The sequence below is a fragment of the Tupaia chinensis genome, unplaced genomic scaffold (assembly GCF_000334495.1).
Source record: "Tupaia chinensis unplaced genomic scaffold, TupChi_1.0 Scaffold146584_1, whole genome shotgun sequence".
Classification (NCBI taxonomy): domain Eukaryota; kingdom Metazoa; phylum Chordata; class Mammalia; order Scandentia; family Tupaiidae; genus Tupaia; species Tupaia belangeri.
In genome coordinates this window covers 103237-117360 of record NW_006206439.1, presented here as the reverse complement: position 1 = coordinate 117360, position 14124 = coordinate 103237, and the positions used below count along the sequence as shown (strand labels likewise).

The window sequence follows — 14124 nt, the reverse complement described above, 5'->3', positions numbered from 1 at the left end:
GCGTTTGGCGGGGGTGGGGGCGATCTTGCCGGTGAGGGTGTGTGGGGGGTGTGTATACGGAGCCGACCCCACTCTGGAGGCGGGGACCTGGGGCCTCAGGGCAGGGGTTCAGGCTCCCAGGGCGCGCGGAGCGTGGGGAGAGCCTGCGTGGGGAAGGCGGCCAAGCGGGGCGGGCAGATCTAACCCCGGGGGCGGCGGGACTGTTGGTGCAGCAGCGGCCGGGAGGAGGGCTGCGAGCCCCTCGGAGCCTTAGGGATAGCGACGTGACCGGGCTGCTTCGCACTGCCCGGAGGAGCCCCCTGCACTGCGTGCCGCCAGCTTGCGTCGGACCCCGAGCCCAGGGCGGTGGGCGCCCACTTTCCTGCGGTGGCCCCTGGGATGCGGACACCCCGCGGGACCGCTTTGTTTTGGGCACCTGGGAGGTGAGGTTGGGTCATTAGGAAAACCAACAGGTCCCTGTCCGCTCGGGCCTCCGGGACGCACGTGGCGGGGGCGGGTGACCCGCACGCAGTTCGCCAGCAGCCGCGGGGGTGTGGGTACGGTGTGTGCACGCCGAGCCACGCCAGGAAGGAGCTTTGCCCCCCTCCCCAGTGCCAAGGCAAAGATTTCCCTCTCCCAGTGGAGCCCAACTCGAGTGGGCGCAAGGGGACGGATCCGGGCAGCCCTGGGAAACGCGAGGAGCGGGCATCGCAGCTCGGGCGAGAAGGTTGGGGCAGCTGGTGGCCTGGGGGCCGGGTCCTGCTGTCTTTGTTCCCAGCCCCCATTACACATGCAGCGCGGGTCCCCCGCCGCTCGCGGTGGCAGTGGCACAGAGTCTGGGAAACCCGCGAGGGGCGGGGCCGAGCGCGCAGGGGCGGGGCCGGGATCCCCGTGCGCCGCGGGGGTGGGGACCGGGGATCACCCGCCCACCCCGGCTTGCCAGGTTTTGCAACGCCGGCGGCCGGGCGACAGCTCTGCGTGGAAAGCGAGTAAGTCCGAGTGGGGAACAGAACTGTGTAGCGGGGGGACAGAGGGGACACCACCCCGCTGGCACCCGGGGGCCCTGTGGGAGTGGGCGTCGCGTCCGTTTAGGAGCCATTTCCAGTGCGGTGGAGGCAGAGCGGTGGTAGTGCTGAGCTTCGTGTTCTTTTCTGCACACCCTTTAAGTCCTGGTTTCAAGATGCCTTTTTTTTTTTCTTAAAGGGCTCTAAGTGAAGGGGAAGGCTTGGCCTGTCAAAGAGAGCACCTGCAAGCTGCTTTGTCGGCAGGCAGCAGTCCCCCAGGCCCCTGTAGACCTGCTGGGCTCCCGATTCCTGGGCGTACCTGGAAAGTCTGGGCCTACAGGGGTCTTCCTCCCAGGACAGGCCAGCAGCACAGCTGGGTTTGGGTCCCATTTGGGGCAGAGCTGGCGCCTGTTCTTTTGGCTTCAGGGTTGCCCTTCAAGCGCCTGGCCTGCTGTTTAGAATGACCTCGGTAGCACCCAGTTATTCGGTAGGAGGACCAGGAGGACCGTCTAAGAGTTGTCGGACAGGAATACAATGTGAACCGTGCATATATAACTAACTTTTCCCGTAGTCATATTATAAAAGAAAGAAGCCGCAGCTGTGTCTCAGCCCGCTTCGGGGCTGTAACAGCAGTGTAGACTGGGTGGCCTGATGCTGGAAGCTGGCCGGGGTCCCTCTGGCTTGGTGTCAGCTGCCTTCTCGCTGCATTTGGGGAGAGAGCTTTTCCTCTTCTGGTGTATAATAAAGCCATCCCTCTCATTGTAAGGGCCCACTTCCCTTATCTAATTGAACCCTAATCGCTTCCCAGAGGCCTCCTCTTCAAAGGCTAGTGTCGATTCACAGGGGTTAGGATCATCTCCATTTAAATTTTGGAGCGACGACACGGTCTTCCCACAATGAGGTGGAATTAGCAGGAGTGGCGCATCTTATTTAATAGATACAAAGTCATTTCAGCATGGAGTCGGTATTGAAGAGCCGATGAGACATTTTACGTTCTATCTGGAGCTGGCTTCCCACTCCAGCATTGTCCTGCGCTTACCGTACCGGGCACCTCATCTGACTCCGCGTTCCGGTGGCTTTGGCTAGTGGCTCCCATGTTGGACCGTGCATGTCTAGGAGAAAAGGAAGCCTTTATCTTGCCGGTCACGAGATCAAGTTAGTTCTGCAAGTCCGTCATCCTCTGTGCCCGGCCTGGTGTCCTTGGAAACAGGCCATTCGGCGCTGGGTCGTCCTGGCCACCCAGATACATGTGATCTTGTAAGAACTCTGGACTTCTGTCACTGCACTTGGGGTGCAGGTGACAGGGCCTGTGGGGCGAGGCGGGGCCCTGTTCTGAGTGGGGTGTCAGAAAGCCATTGACTGGCCGGGGAGGCCCGCCTCCCCTCCGCCTCCCCCTTAGGCTGGCCTCTGTGGGACCCACTGTCATTCAGTCTAGTTCCCTGAGGAAGAGGGTGTGTGAGCGCAAGTGCTCTTCCGTCCTGTGGAGTGGTAGCTGCTGAGGACACGGGCGATGGGGCCGTAAGCTGGGTACCCCTTCTCTCTTCCTGTGGGCCTGGTCTTGTTTCTGCTAAGCACCCCAGGCTCTGCTGCATCTGGGCTGACCTTTGGGAAGACTGGGCCCTCTAGCCAGATCTTAGAGACCCTTCCAAGCAGAGAGACTCAGAGAAACTCTCTCCATCCTCCCAGCTCCTCCGGGGTAAGGACATCAGACCGGGACCCCATGGCCTCACACTGCGTGGGTGGGCGTCTGGTGTGCTCTGTGAGTCTTTATGGGTTTCAGGGATCCCCAGAGCTCCTTCGTCGCCTCCAGCACTTCACATGCGGGATATCCCCTTAGCAAGGGGCCCCGCGAAGAGCCCTGTCTGACACCGTGGTCTTCCGTGTCACAGGCTCCTCTGAGAATCTGACGACAGCTGCAGACCCTCCCCTTAGGAAAAACGTGTGTGCATGTGTGTGCCGTGTGTGCATGTGTGTGCACGCGTGTGCCACGTGTGCATGTGTGCGCCATGTGTGTTCACTTTGCTTTGCACTGATCTGAGAAGCAGCTGCCCCTGATCGGACTCCATAAAGACCAGGCTGCCCTGTGCATACCACTGCACCGGTCCCCAGGGGCCCCTTGCTGTGAGGGGTGGTCACGGCCTGGTCCTCCCTTGCCGTCTCTGCGTACCCTGTTCCGGCACGGGACACAGCCTCTCCTTTACTTCCGTTTCTGGCGATCCCGCTCCCAGGTGTTCAGATTCCAGCCATCATTGTCATTGGTAGAAAGTCCCCGTGAGTGCAGGTGGGAACCAGGGGCTGTCAGGCCAGTGGGCCATCACCGCAGATTGGACTGGGGAGGCAGGTGGGGATGGTCTGGACGAGCCTTTTTTTTTTTGGAGAGGTTTTTGCTATAGGGCGCGTGCGCTCGCCAGACAGACAGAGAGAAACAGAGACAGAAAGTGAGACCTCAGCCCTCAGGGGGGATGGCCACACCGCAATCCCTTCTCCGCCATGCTCCTCTCGGGACCTTGGGCACGCACGCACACGCGCTCAGCGTGAGTTTTAAGCCACCGGGTCCGGGACACGAACCCAGTCGACTACATGGGAGTTCAGCGACATAGCCATTATGCTAACTGCTGGTCCCTGGACGATCCTTTTTAAAGGGTAGGGTCTTACTGTATGGCAGGCCCCCTGCCCCAACCTCCGGAGTCCCCCCCCCCCTGCCACTCAGTGCCTGCCTTTCGGGTGGGCCAGAGTCAAACCCAGGCGTCCCATGAGGCCTCAGCCTGCTGTAGAGCAGTGGCAGTCCTCTCGTCCCACCACTGCCACCACCGCTGGCTCCGGGCGATCCTGCTGAGAGTGAAGCTAGGCAGAGGCCCTGAGGCAGGCCCTGGCCGCGTGGGCCTTATCCTGGAGCAGGGTTTCAGCCCGAGCACTGCTCTCTTGCACCATGAGTCCTTACTGTGTGTGGGTGTGGGCGGTCGTGGGGACACTGTCCTGTGCACTAGAGGGCGTTAGCATCCCCCTCCACCTCTCATCACTAACCCCCATCGCACCTCTTTAATCGTGACAGCCAAAGATGTTTCCAGACACCGTCCATGTGCCCGACAGAGGTGGGTGCAGAATTCTCTCGGGTTGAGAACTGATCTAGAACGTTCTCCGGTTTCTCAAAAAGGCAGGCAGTTGTGGGCGGCAGAGGTAATGGCTTCCGAATGCACAGCCACCCCCTCGAAGCCCGAGAGCCCTGCTCCGCTCACCCTCTCCGCCGTGTGAGAGTGGGGTTCGGAATGAGTGGTTCCCGTGTCCCACTTGCGCAGAGGAGAATCCTGGCGTCCTTGAGTGTCCCGCAGGGGGTTCAGGTTTCAGGGAGGCGCGGTCCGGCCTGCCTGCACCCGCCCACCCGCTGGCCACCATCCCTACCATCGCCTGAGGCTCCCTAACCGCTCCCTCCCTAGCGCAGAATGTCAGGAAGAGCCCGTTGCTGGGGGCTCTCCTCCTGCCCGGCACCCCCTCTCTGCTCGCTCAGGAGCTCTGCGAGCCGAGCCCATCCCTGCCTGCCAAGAGGAGCCCTGGGTCATAGCAGGACGCGGGCATGCCCTTTCCCCCAAGCGGGCCTGCCGTGTGGCGCTCCGAGGAGCTGCAGCAGCTGTGGGCCCGGACCTCCCAGGCCAGGGACTCCAGGGCAGGTGGGCAGCCACTCCCCAAAGGTATGGGCTCCACTTTCTGCGGTGGCCAGGCTGGAGTCAGGGCAGGGCCAGGCCGCTGCCTCTGGCCCCCGGGGAGGCGTGCTGGGCTGGCCTGAGACAGGCAGCCAGCCTGGCGCTCTGAGGGCAGGAGGGTCTCTATGGAGGCCAGGTGCTGCTCCTGGCAGCCCGGCAGGGCGTGCTTGTGCCCTCCTTGTCTCCTGCCTTCCCTAGCTCTGCTAGGAAGGCTTCTGGGGACGCCTGCTCTCAGTCCCGATCAGCCAGACAGGGCTTGCTGCAGGGGGCACTGATGCAGCCTGGGCTTGCACGGCCAGCAGTGTTTCTAAGCCCTCCATGCCCGGTGCTCCCCGGCCCGGGCCTGGTGGTTGCTGGGTATGGCTTCCAGGCTTCCTAGAAGTTCCGTCTCTTCTGGGGTCTTTCCAGAGGAGACTTTGCTCCCGTCTCGGAGTTCTTGGTCTTCACTCTTGCCTTCCTGTCCTGTGCTCCCAAACAGACACCCTCCCGCTGCTCCGGGCTTCCCTTTCGGTCTCATTTGCCACCGTACTCACGGGTCCAGACCAGCCCAGAGGCGCCTGTTCCTGGCAGTCTGGTGGAGCTGCTCCGATGCCCGGGCTGTCGGGTGGAGGGCTGCCGCTGTCCCCCGAGGCTGTTCACGTTGGCCAGCGATGACTCTGAGACGGTGGCCGGAACTGGGCATCGGCGTGTGGAGCAGGCTGGGCTCGTTCGAGGGTCACTGTGCCCCCTGCTGCCCAGGCCAGTCCCGGGCAGCCCTGTGCTTTGCCCTGCTCAGACATGTGCCTTCAGCTCTCAGAGCAGCGGCTTCAGCGGGTGTGTGCATTCACGGACACGCGGCCCCGGGAGCGGGTGTCAGAGAGGAAGCTCCTCCACTGGGCAGCCGTGTGGCCTTCCTGGGGGAAGCGTTCTGAGGGGCCCAGCCTGGGCAGCAGGGCTCCTCCCTGGCCGGTTTCTGGGCAGGAGCCGAGGCGTTTTGGAGGCAGGCTCAGGCCCTTGTTCGCAGATGTTCCCCGGCAGGCTATTTGAGTTCCACTCCGACAACCGAGGAGGCTAAAATTAGTTCTGGGGAAGGACAGAGAAGGCTGCTTGGAAACCCAAGCCCTTGGCTGGAGGACGGAGGAGGCCGCGTCCCTCGGTTTGCGGCTGAGTGTTTCGGAGGATGTGAGCAGACCAGCTGTCGTCTGTCCATCCGAGGAGAGGGCGGGGTCCCTGGTCGCCTTCAGGCCTGAACCAGTTACAACCGAGGGTGCACGGCGTCTCAGCTAGGAGGACAGGGCCTTCTCATGTCGAGTCGTGACAGCCCTCCTCTCCCAGCCCCCACCCCTCGTACAGGGTTGCCTGCTCTCCATTGAGTCCAAAAGCATGCATGAGTTCTCAGAGCCCTGGCCTGGGGCCGAGAGAGAAGAAGCTCTTTCTGTACTTCCTGGGAATTTTCTTCCCACCTAAGGTTGGCACTGGATTAGAAGAAAAGCCCCATGGCCCAGACTTCAAGAGGTCTAGCTTTTCTTTTGTTCTTGTATTTGCTATAGGGTTTTTGTGTATTTGCTATAGGTTTTTGCTATAGGGCATGTGCGCTTGCCAGAGAGGCAGAGAGACAGAAAGTGAGAAATCATCCCCCCAGGGGGATGGCCACACCGCAGTCCCTTCTCCTCCATTCTCCTCTCGGGATCTTGGGCACACACGCACACGCTCTCGGTGTGAGTTTTAAGCCACCGAGTCCGGGACGCGGACCGCAGTCGACTACATGGGAGTCTAGCGACATAGCTATTAACGCTAACTGCTGGTCCCCAAAGTTGATGTATTGATCAGTCCTTTCAGACGTTTTTGCCTGTGGCACTATAGAAGTACGTAGAGAAAAGCAGAGGGTTTCCACACCCCATCTATAATGGTGTTGCTCTTAATTCAAGCTAAATTGACATATAAAATACACGTAGGGGCCAGGTGGTGGCACATTGGTAAAACACTGAGCTCTGTGAGGCAGGACTCTAGGGGAAGGTGACCAGTTTGTGTTGGAGACCTCCCTGAGTATGCAGAGCACTTGAGGCTGGGGGTGGATCATTGCTGGGCTTCCAGGGTCCGGCTGGGACACTGTATTTTTGTCACTGTCTCTTTCTGTCCTTCTCACTTGTGGGATAAAAAAACTTTAAAAAATGCTGGGGCTGGCAGGTGGCATGGTGGGTAAGGTGCTGGGCACCCACATAACTGACCACAGTTTGAGTCCCAGACCTGGTAACTTGCTTTTTCACTTTCCTTCTCTCTCTCTCTCTCTCTCTCTCTCTCTCTCTGCCTTTCTGGTGAATGCATGGACTCTATAGCAAACAAAATAATAATAATAAACAAAATCTTAAAAACGTATATTAGGTCGTCGGGAAAGTCATGATTTTTTTTCTTTTTTTTTTGAGAGTTTTTTTGCTATAGCGCGCGTGCACTCGCCAGACAGACAGAGAGAGACAGAGAGACAGAAAGCGAGAAATCACCCCCAGGGGGGATGGTCACGCCGCAGTCCCTTCTCCTCCATTCTCCTCTCTGGATCTTGGGCACGCACACACACGTGCCTGGCGTGAGTTTAAGCCACCGGGTCCAGGACTTGAACCATGGTCGACTACATGGGGGTCCAGCGACATAGCCATTACACCAGCTGCCGGTCCTGATGATGTATTTCTCTATGTACAAATGTGTCGTGACTTTTCCGATGCCCCAGTAGAATAATCTGATTATCATCAGCCATAGGTTGATGGGTTTTCACAGACCGAGTGTTCCCATGTCATCAGCGGCAGGTCAGTAACTTACCAGCCTCTTTCCAGGGAGCTTGCGTCCTGTTTAGCTCCTACCCATCTCAAGGGGTAAGTGCTGTCATGATCTCCAACAGCATCAATTACTTTTGGCTGTTTTTGACTTGATGTGGAGTCTCATGGAATGAAGTTTTGGGCCCTCTTTTGCTTACCACATTTGCGATGTTTTGTGTCAAGGCATTTTAAACCCAGGGATGTGTTTTTTGCAAACTTTTTGAGACATGTGGATCAACTTCGACTTTTTTTTTTTTTAATGAATTTATGTATTTTAATTTCCTGTAGGGTACATCGTCTCACCATAGAGAGATGGGGGAGGCAGAGTGACTAAGCACCCCCTGGGGGATGGCTATGCCACAGTCCCTCCTCCTTCATTCTCCTCTCAGGATTTTGGGCACACATACACATACCCAGCATGTTATTCAAGCGGCTGGGTCCAGGACTCGAACTGGGCAGTTAGCTATGTAGGATCGAGCTACCCACCATACCACCTAGCTGACCCATGCTTTTATTTTCATTTTATTTTATTTGCCATAGGGCGTGTGCACTTGCCAGAGAGGAACAGATAGAGACAGAGAAGGGGAAAAGTGAGAAATCACCCCCCCCCCCCAGGGAGCATGGCCACTCTGCAATCCCTTCTCCTCCATTTTCCTCTTGGGATTTTTCGGGCGCACACAGTGTGCTTCAAAACCACTGGGTCCAGGACTCGAACTGCAGAGTTGGCCATGTGGGATCCAGTGCCTGAAACACCATGACACCTGCTGGCTCACGTAGATCTTGCATGTTCTATATTTGTTTTTTTGGTTTTTTTTTTTAAGAGAGATTTTTGCTATAGGACACGTGTACTTGCCAGAGAGACAGAGAGTGAGAAATCACCCCCAGGGGGATGCCCATGCCGCAATCCCTTCTCCACTCACCTCTCGGGATCTTGGGCATACATGCACACGTGTCTGACGTGAGTTTTAAGTCGCTGGTCCAGGACTCGAACCGTGACCGACTACGTGGGAGTCCATCGACATAACCATTACACCCATTGTTGGTCCCTTACTTTGATCTTTTTTTTTTTTTTTAACTGTATTTATTCATTCATTTATTTATTTATTTCCATTTGACCAGAGGTGGACAGAGAGAGAGAGAAAATTAGGAAGCAAATGGCCAGGCCCAGGACCCAAACCACTGTGGGAGTCCTGCTGGCCCCACGTACTTTGATCTTTCTAATAGCAGTGTACAATTCCAAAGTTTCCATACCGTCTCCATCTCTTCTAGTCTCCTGTTTATTGATGGACTTTGTGACTGTATACTATTTATGTCGCTTGTTTCTGAAAGGAAGGTGACCAGAATGGTTTATAGATTATAAAAACATGTGTATGTAAAAAAATTATTTTATAATTGTATTTATTCATTCATTTATTTTTATTATTATTTTTGTTTTGGAGAAGTTTTTGGTATAGGGTGCTTGCGCTTGCCAGACAGACAGAGACAGAGAGACAGAAAGTGAGAAATCACCCCCCAGGGGGAATGGCAAAGCCACGATCCCTTCTCCTCCGTTCTCCTCTCGGGATCTTGGGTGCGCATGCACACGTGCCTGGCGTGAGTTTAAGCCACTGGGTCTGGGACCCGAACTGTGGTCAACTATGTGGGAGTCCAACGACATAGCCGTTACGCTAACTGCTGGTCTCCTCTTTTTTCCTTTTTTTTTTTTTTTTAATTTGACCAGAGAGACACAGAGAAACAGAGAGAGAGAGAAAGTGAGAAAGCAAGCCAGCAGGTCCAGGACTTGACCCGTGGTCAGCCATGTGGGAGTGTCCAGCGCCTTAACCACCACACCTCTTGCTGGTCCCTGTATGTAAAATTTTAATAGGTCCTGAGTTAACTGTAGTGTTATGTGTGTTTGTTTTCTTTTGCCCCTGCCCACGTCGGCAGAAGGCGGGTAAGACGACAGCTGGCCCCCTGCAGTCTGAGCAGTCCACTGCTGCCGAAATGCTAGGGGACAGAGGATGGGGACAGCCCCAGTCCTCAAAGGCACCTGGACAGGGAGAAGGCGCCCATCCACTGGCTGACGTCTCAGGAGAGCGAGACAGCGCCCCTTGTCCAGGTCTCCTGGCGACTGTGCGGGCAAGGGCCGTGGCAGTGGACCGTGAGGATGTGCTGGTCTGGTTTGGTCTGGGCGTGGGCGGTTGTGCGCGTGTCTGCGTGTGTGTCCGCGTGCGTGTGTGCATGTACTCACTCCCTCTGCTCCACGCTGCCTCTGCCCTCCAGGGAGACCAGGCCATCTGCTGCAGGTCACCGAAGAGCTCAGGGCATCAGGGCACCATCCGTGAGCCCGGTGCACTTGCCAGATCTTGGTGGCAACGCCCTGATTTCACACGTGGTGATGATGGGCTGGGGGTGGAGAAACCTGGAGAAGAGTCGCTTCCTCGTCTGGCGGAAGTTTCTCGTGACAGGAGAGGTTCTGGCAAGTTCTATTCCTGGCTGAGCTTGTGCCTTCTTTCCTCATACCATCCTGCCACGACTGGCTGAAAAGCTCGGGAAGGCAGTGTGGGACGACGTGGCTCAAGCCCTGCTTCCTTGTCTCCTCCTGCATACCGCCTCCTCTTCCATGCCTGCTTCCTGGGTTTCTGGAGGAAGCCCGCTGGGCAGGTCCTGCTTCGTAGAACATTGGAGTGCGGGTGATGCTGCAGTCGGTGTCCCCCACACTGGGCAGGGGACGGGGACTGTGTTGGTTGTGCTTAGCCCCGCGTAGGCTGTCACACGGGAGTACCACTGCCTCGGAGGCTCACATAGCAGACATGAATTTCCTCACAGTTCTGGCGGCCGGAAGTCCACAGTGAAGGTGCTGGCGGGTCGACTCCAGGTGCGACCTGTCGCCTGGGCACAAGTCTGCCCTCTTGCTGTGACTTCGCGTGGCCTTTTCTTTGTGTGTGCGTACTCCAGGAATCCCTTACTTTTATAATTCGCCAGAGGGTACATGTGCTTGCCAGAGAGGGAGAGGGAGAACCCCCCTCCCCAGCCCCATGGGGACATCACAATCTCTTCTCCATTCTGTCAGGATTTTGGAAACACACATGTCCCTGACACGTTTTTTTTTTAACACTGGGACCAGGATTTGAACCACACACTCCTTTATTCACCTGGCCATAGGATGGCCCCATTTCCTCATCTTAAAGGAAACTAGCTCAAACCAGAATTGGAGGATTGTCTTTATGACCTTTTTTGAATCTCTCCTTTTTTTTTGAGAGATTTTTGCTATAGGGCGCGTGCACTCGCTGGAAAGACAGAGACAGAGAGACAGAAAGTGAGGAATCAGCCCCTAGGGGGGATGACCACACCACAATCCCTTCTCCTCCATTCTCCTCTCGGGATCTTGGGCACACATGCACACGCGCCCGGCGTGAGTTTTAAGCCACTGGGTCTGGGACGTGAACCGTGGTCGACTAAATGAGAGTCCAGAGACATAGCCATTACGCCAACTGCTGGTCCCAAGCCTATATCTCTTTATAAAATCATCCAGCGTCACGTATTCTGTTAGCCAAGCAGTGGACTAAGACTTGACCATTGCACTTGGTAGCCTGCGGGGACCAGGAAGACAGCAGCTGGAGTCGTAAGCAGAGGCTGAGTCTAAGTCAACCTCTCCTTCTGGGTCTGGACCCCAGAGGCCTGGTGGCGAGGGGAACCTAAAAGCAGACACACCCTAAAGTTGGATTTGAGTGTTCTGGGATTAACAGTCCCCTTAGCTGCCTACCAGAAGCACACGTAAACTTTATTCTAGAGGGTTTACATCTTAGGCCTCAGATTATTTCCACACATCATTTTGCAAACAGCGCCTGGCTAACGATTGTAATAAGCAGCACAGCAGAAATGTCACAATTGAAGGAGACGTGGGTGAGTTCCAGATTGGAGTTAACATTTATTTATAAATGACTCTCCAGTGGGTGCATGTGCTCTCCAGGGACAGAAAGAGGAGGCAGGAAGCACCCCTCAGAGGGACTCGATCAAGCCGCAATCCCTTCTCTGTCTCTCCATCCTGTTAGGATTCGGGGCACATAGACGTGTGTCCAGGGTGTTTTTCAAGCTCTTGGGACCGGGATTCAAACTGTAGTTGGCCATGTGGGAGCAGGTTCCCTTAACCACCAGGCCATGAGGCCAGTCCAGTGCTAGAAATATTTTAAATAAATGGGATCATAGATCATCAGTTCTTAAATTTTTCTCTAATGTATGAGTTTTTTCCGTTGTGCCAAAATGCTTGCTAGTACTCCCCAGAGAGATAGAGAGAGAGAGAGAGAGAGAGAGAGAGAGAGAGGAAGAAAGCACCCTCTCCACATGGGGTGTGGTCCTACTACAGGATTTGGGGCTCATACACACATGCACTGGCACAGCTTCCTAGCCACTGGGACTGAGATTCAAACGTGTGGTCAGCCATGTGGAACCTGGCTCCTTTAACCACCAGGGTACAGGCCGGCCCCATGTACATATTTTACAATAACAGTTCTCATCGTAGTCAAGGAGATGGAAAGACGAGGTGTTTCAGGAGGAAACTAAAAACTCTCAAAAAAGCCAAAGGAAATCTCTGTTATAGAATTACTCTGTAAATTAACAAATTAAGAATTTACGAATGGTTTTACTAGGTGTGTGGGTGCAGCTGATCAGAGAAATAGTGGATTGGGTGGCACTTTCGAGAAAATAGATTGAACCATGGAGAGGCCAAAAAAAAAAAAGGATAATGCAGAAGAAAAAGACTCAGAGAGTGAAGTTAGAAGGTCTAAGTTTCATGTAATCACAGCCACCGAAGTACAGGACAGAGAATGAGGCAGAAGCAAGAATAACTGATAACTTTCTAAAACTGATGAAAGACATCAGGCCACAGATTTCAGAAGTCCTTTCAATCCCAGGAACGGTCATTGAAAAAGAAAGAAAAAGTAACCGTACTTGTTCCCATCACAGTAAACATTCTGAAAAGCAAAGATCGATAATCCCTTTTTTAAAAAGTTTATTTTATTCATGATAACACGTGCATGTACATGAGAGAGAGAGAGAGAGGGGCACCCATGACAGGGTCTTGTCACGCTGCAGTCTCCTTGCCCAGCCCTCCAGCTTGCCAGGATCTTGGGCCTGCACCCGTGTGCACACCAGTGTTTTCTTTTCAAGCCAACCTAAGGGTCTGAACCTGCAGTCAGCCGTGTGGCCCCATCACTGCCATTTAGTCTGCTACTGACTATACCATCAGGCCGGGCCAGAGGGAATCTTACCAAAGCTAGGGGAAAAAGGCATTATACGGCCATTTTGTGAAGAGTTGGAGACGGAGCGGTTGTGGCCCCGTTTCCTACCTCCAGCTGCAGTCGGTTTCTTTGCCTTGAACTTGGGAGCGAGAGGTTCAGAATCGAATCTCTTTTCCCTCACCTTCTTGTGAGATTTTTTTTGATCTTCAGCTACACTTTTTGGCTTTGTGAGGAATCTTACCATCAGTCGCAACGGCCAGCCATGTTACCAGCAAGAGAGAACCTCGCTCCATGAATTCCCGTGTAGTCACTGGGCATCTCAACACTCTTGTGGTCACAAAGTCTGATGTGGAAGCAATCTTCTCGAAGTCTGGCGAAATCGTGGGTCGCTCTGTTCATAAGGGCTTTGCCTTCGTTCAGTATGTTCATGAGAGGAATGCCCGGGCTGCTGTGGCAGGAGAGGCTGGCAGGATGATTGCTGGCCAGGTTTTAGACATTAATCTGGCTGCAGAGCCAAAAGGGAACCGAGGAAAAGCAGGGGTGAGACGAGCTGCAGCGGAGATGTACGGGTCAGTACCAGAACACCCTTCTCCGTGCCCTCTGCTCAGCTCCTCTTTTGATTTGGACTATGCCTTTCAACGCGATTATTGTAACAGGATGCACAGTTACCCAGCACGTGTTCCACCGCCACCTCCTATTGCTCGTGCTGTAGTGCCCTCGAAACCAGCGTGTGTCGGGAAACACTTCACGGAGGGGCAAAAGCTTCAATTCTAAGAGGGGACAACGAGGATCGTCATCCAGGTCTGGAAAGTTGAAAGGAGATGACCCAGATAAAACAAAAAGTGGATTCTCTTCTGGAAAACCTGGAAAAAATCGAAAAGGAGCAGAGCACACAGAGGTGAAGAATGATAAGTCAGAAGAGGAGCAGAGCAGCAGCTCCCAGAAGAAAGATGAGACTAATGTGAAGATGGAGTCTGAGGGGGGTGCAGATGACTCTGCTGAGGAGGGGGACCTACTGGATGATGATGATAATGAAGATCGGGGGGATGACCAGCTGGAGTTGATCAAGGATGATGAAAAAGAGGCTGAGGAAGGAGAGGATGACTCTTAAGCACAGCTGGGGTTTAGAAATCTTACCCATTATTTCTTAACCTAGGCACTTGTCTAAGATCAAAATTTCCCCCAGATCCTCTCCCTGGTGTCTTCAGCACATGCTCCCTGTCCTCCCCATCTTTGTCCTTCCCACGTTCATTAATTCATACTGCCCTGCGCCTGGTCCCATCTCACTTCTTTAGATGCTCCTAGTAGTTTTGTTAAGTCTTACCCTGTAATTTTGCTTTTAATTTTGATACCTCTTTATGACTTAACAATAAAAAGGATGTATGATTTTTATCAACTGTCTCCAAAATAATCTCTTGTTACGCAGGGAGTACAGTTC

At 54.6% G+C, this 14124-nt stretch overlaps 1 protein-coding gene across 1 annotated transcript; it reads left to right on the top strand.

Moving 5' to 3' along the window:
• Positions 1-4041: 4041 nt before the first annotated feature.
• On the top strand, positions 4042-14124 carry LOC102469161 (heterogeneous nuclear ribonucleoprotein C-like). Its single transcript, XM_014584345.2, is given in 9 exon segments — positions 4042-4075; positions 4423-4669; positions 5090-5378; positions 9458-9607; positions 9730-9787; positions 12919-13408; positions 13410-13511; positions 13513-13574; positions 13577-14124. Coding segments are annotated over 9 exon segments (1653 nt in total). The 3' UTR covers positions 13798-14124.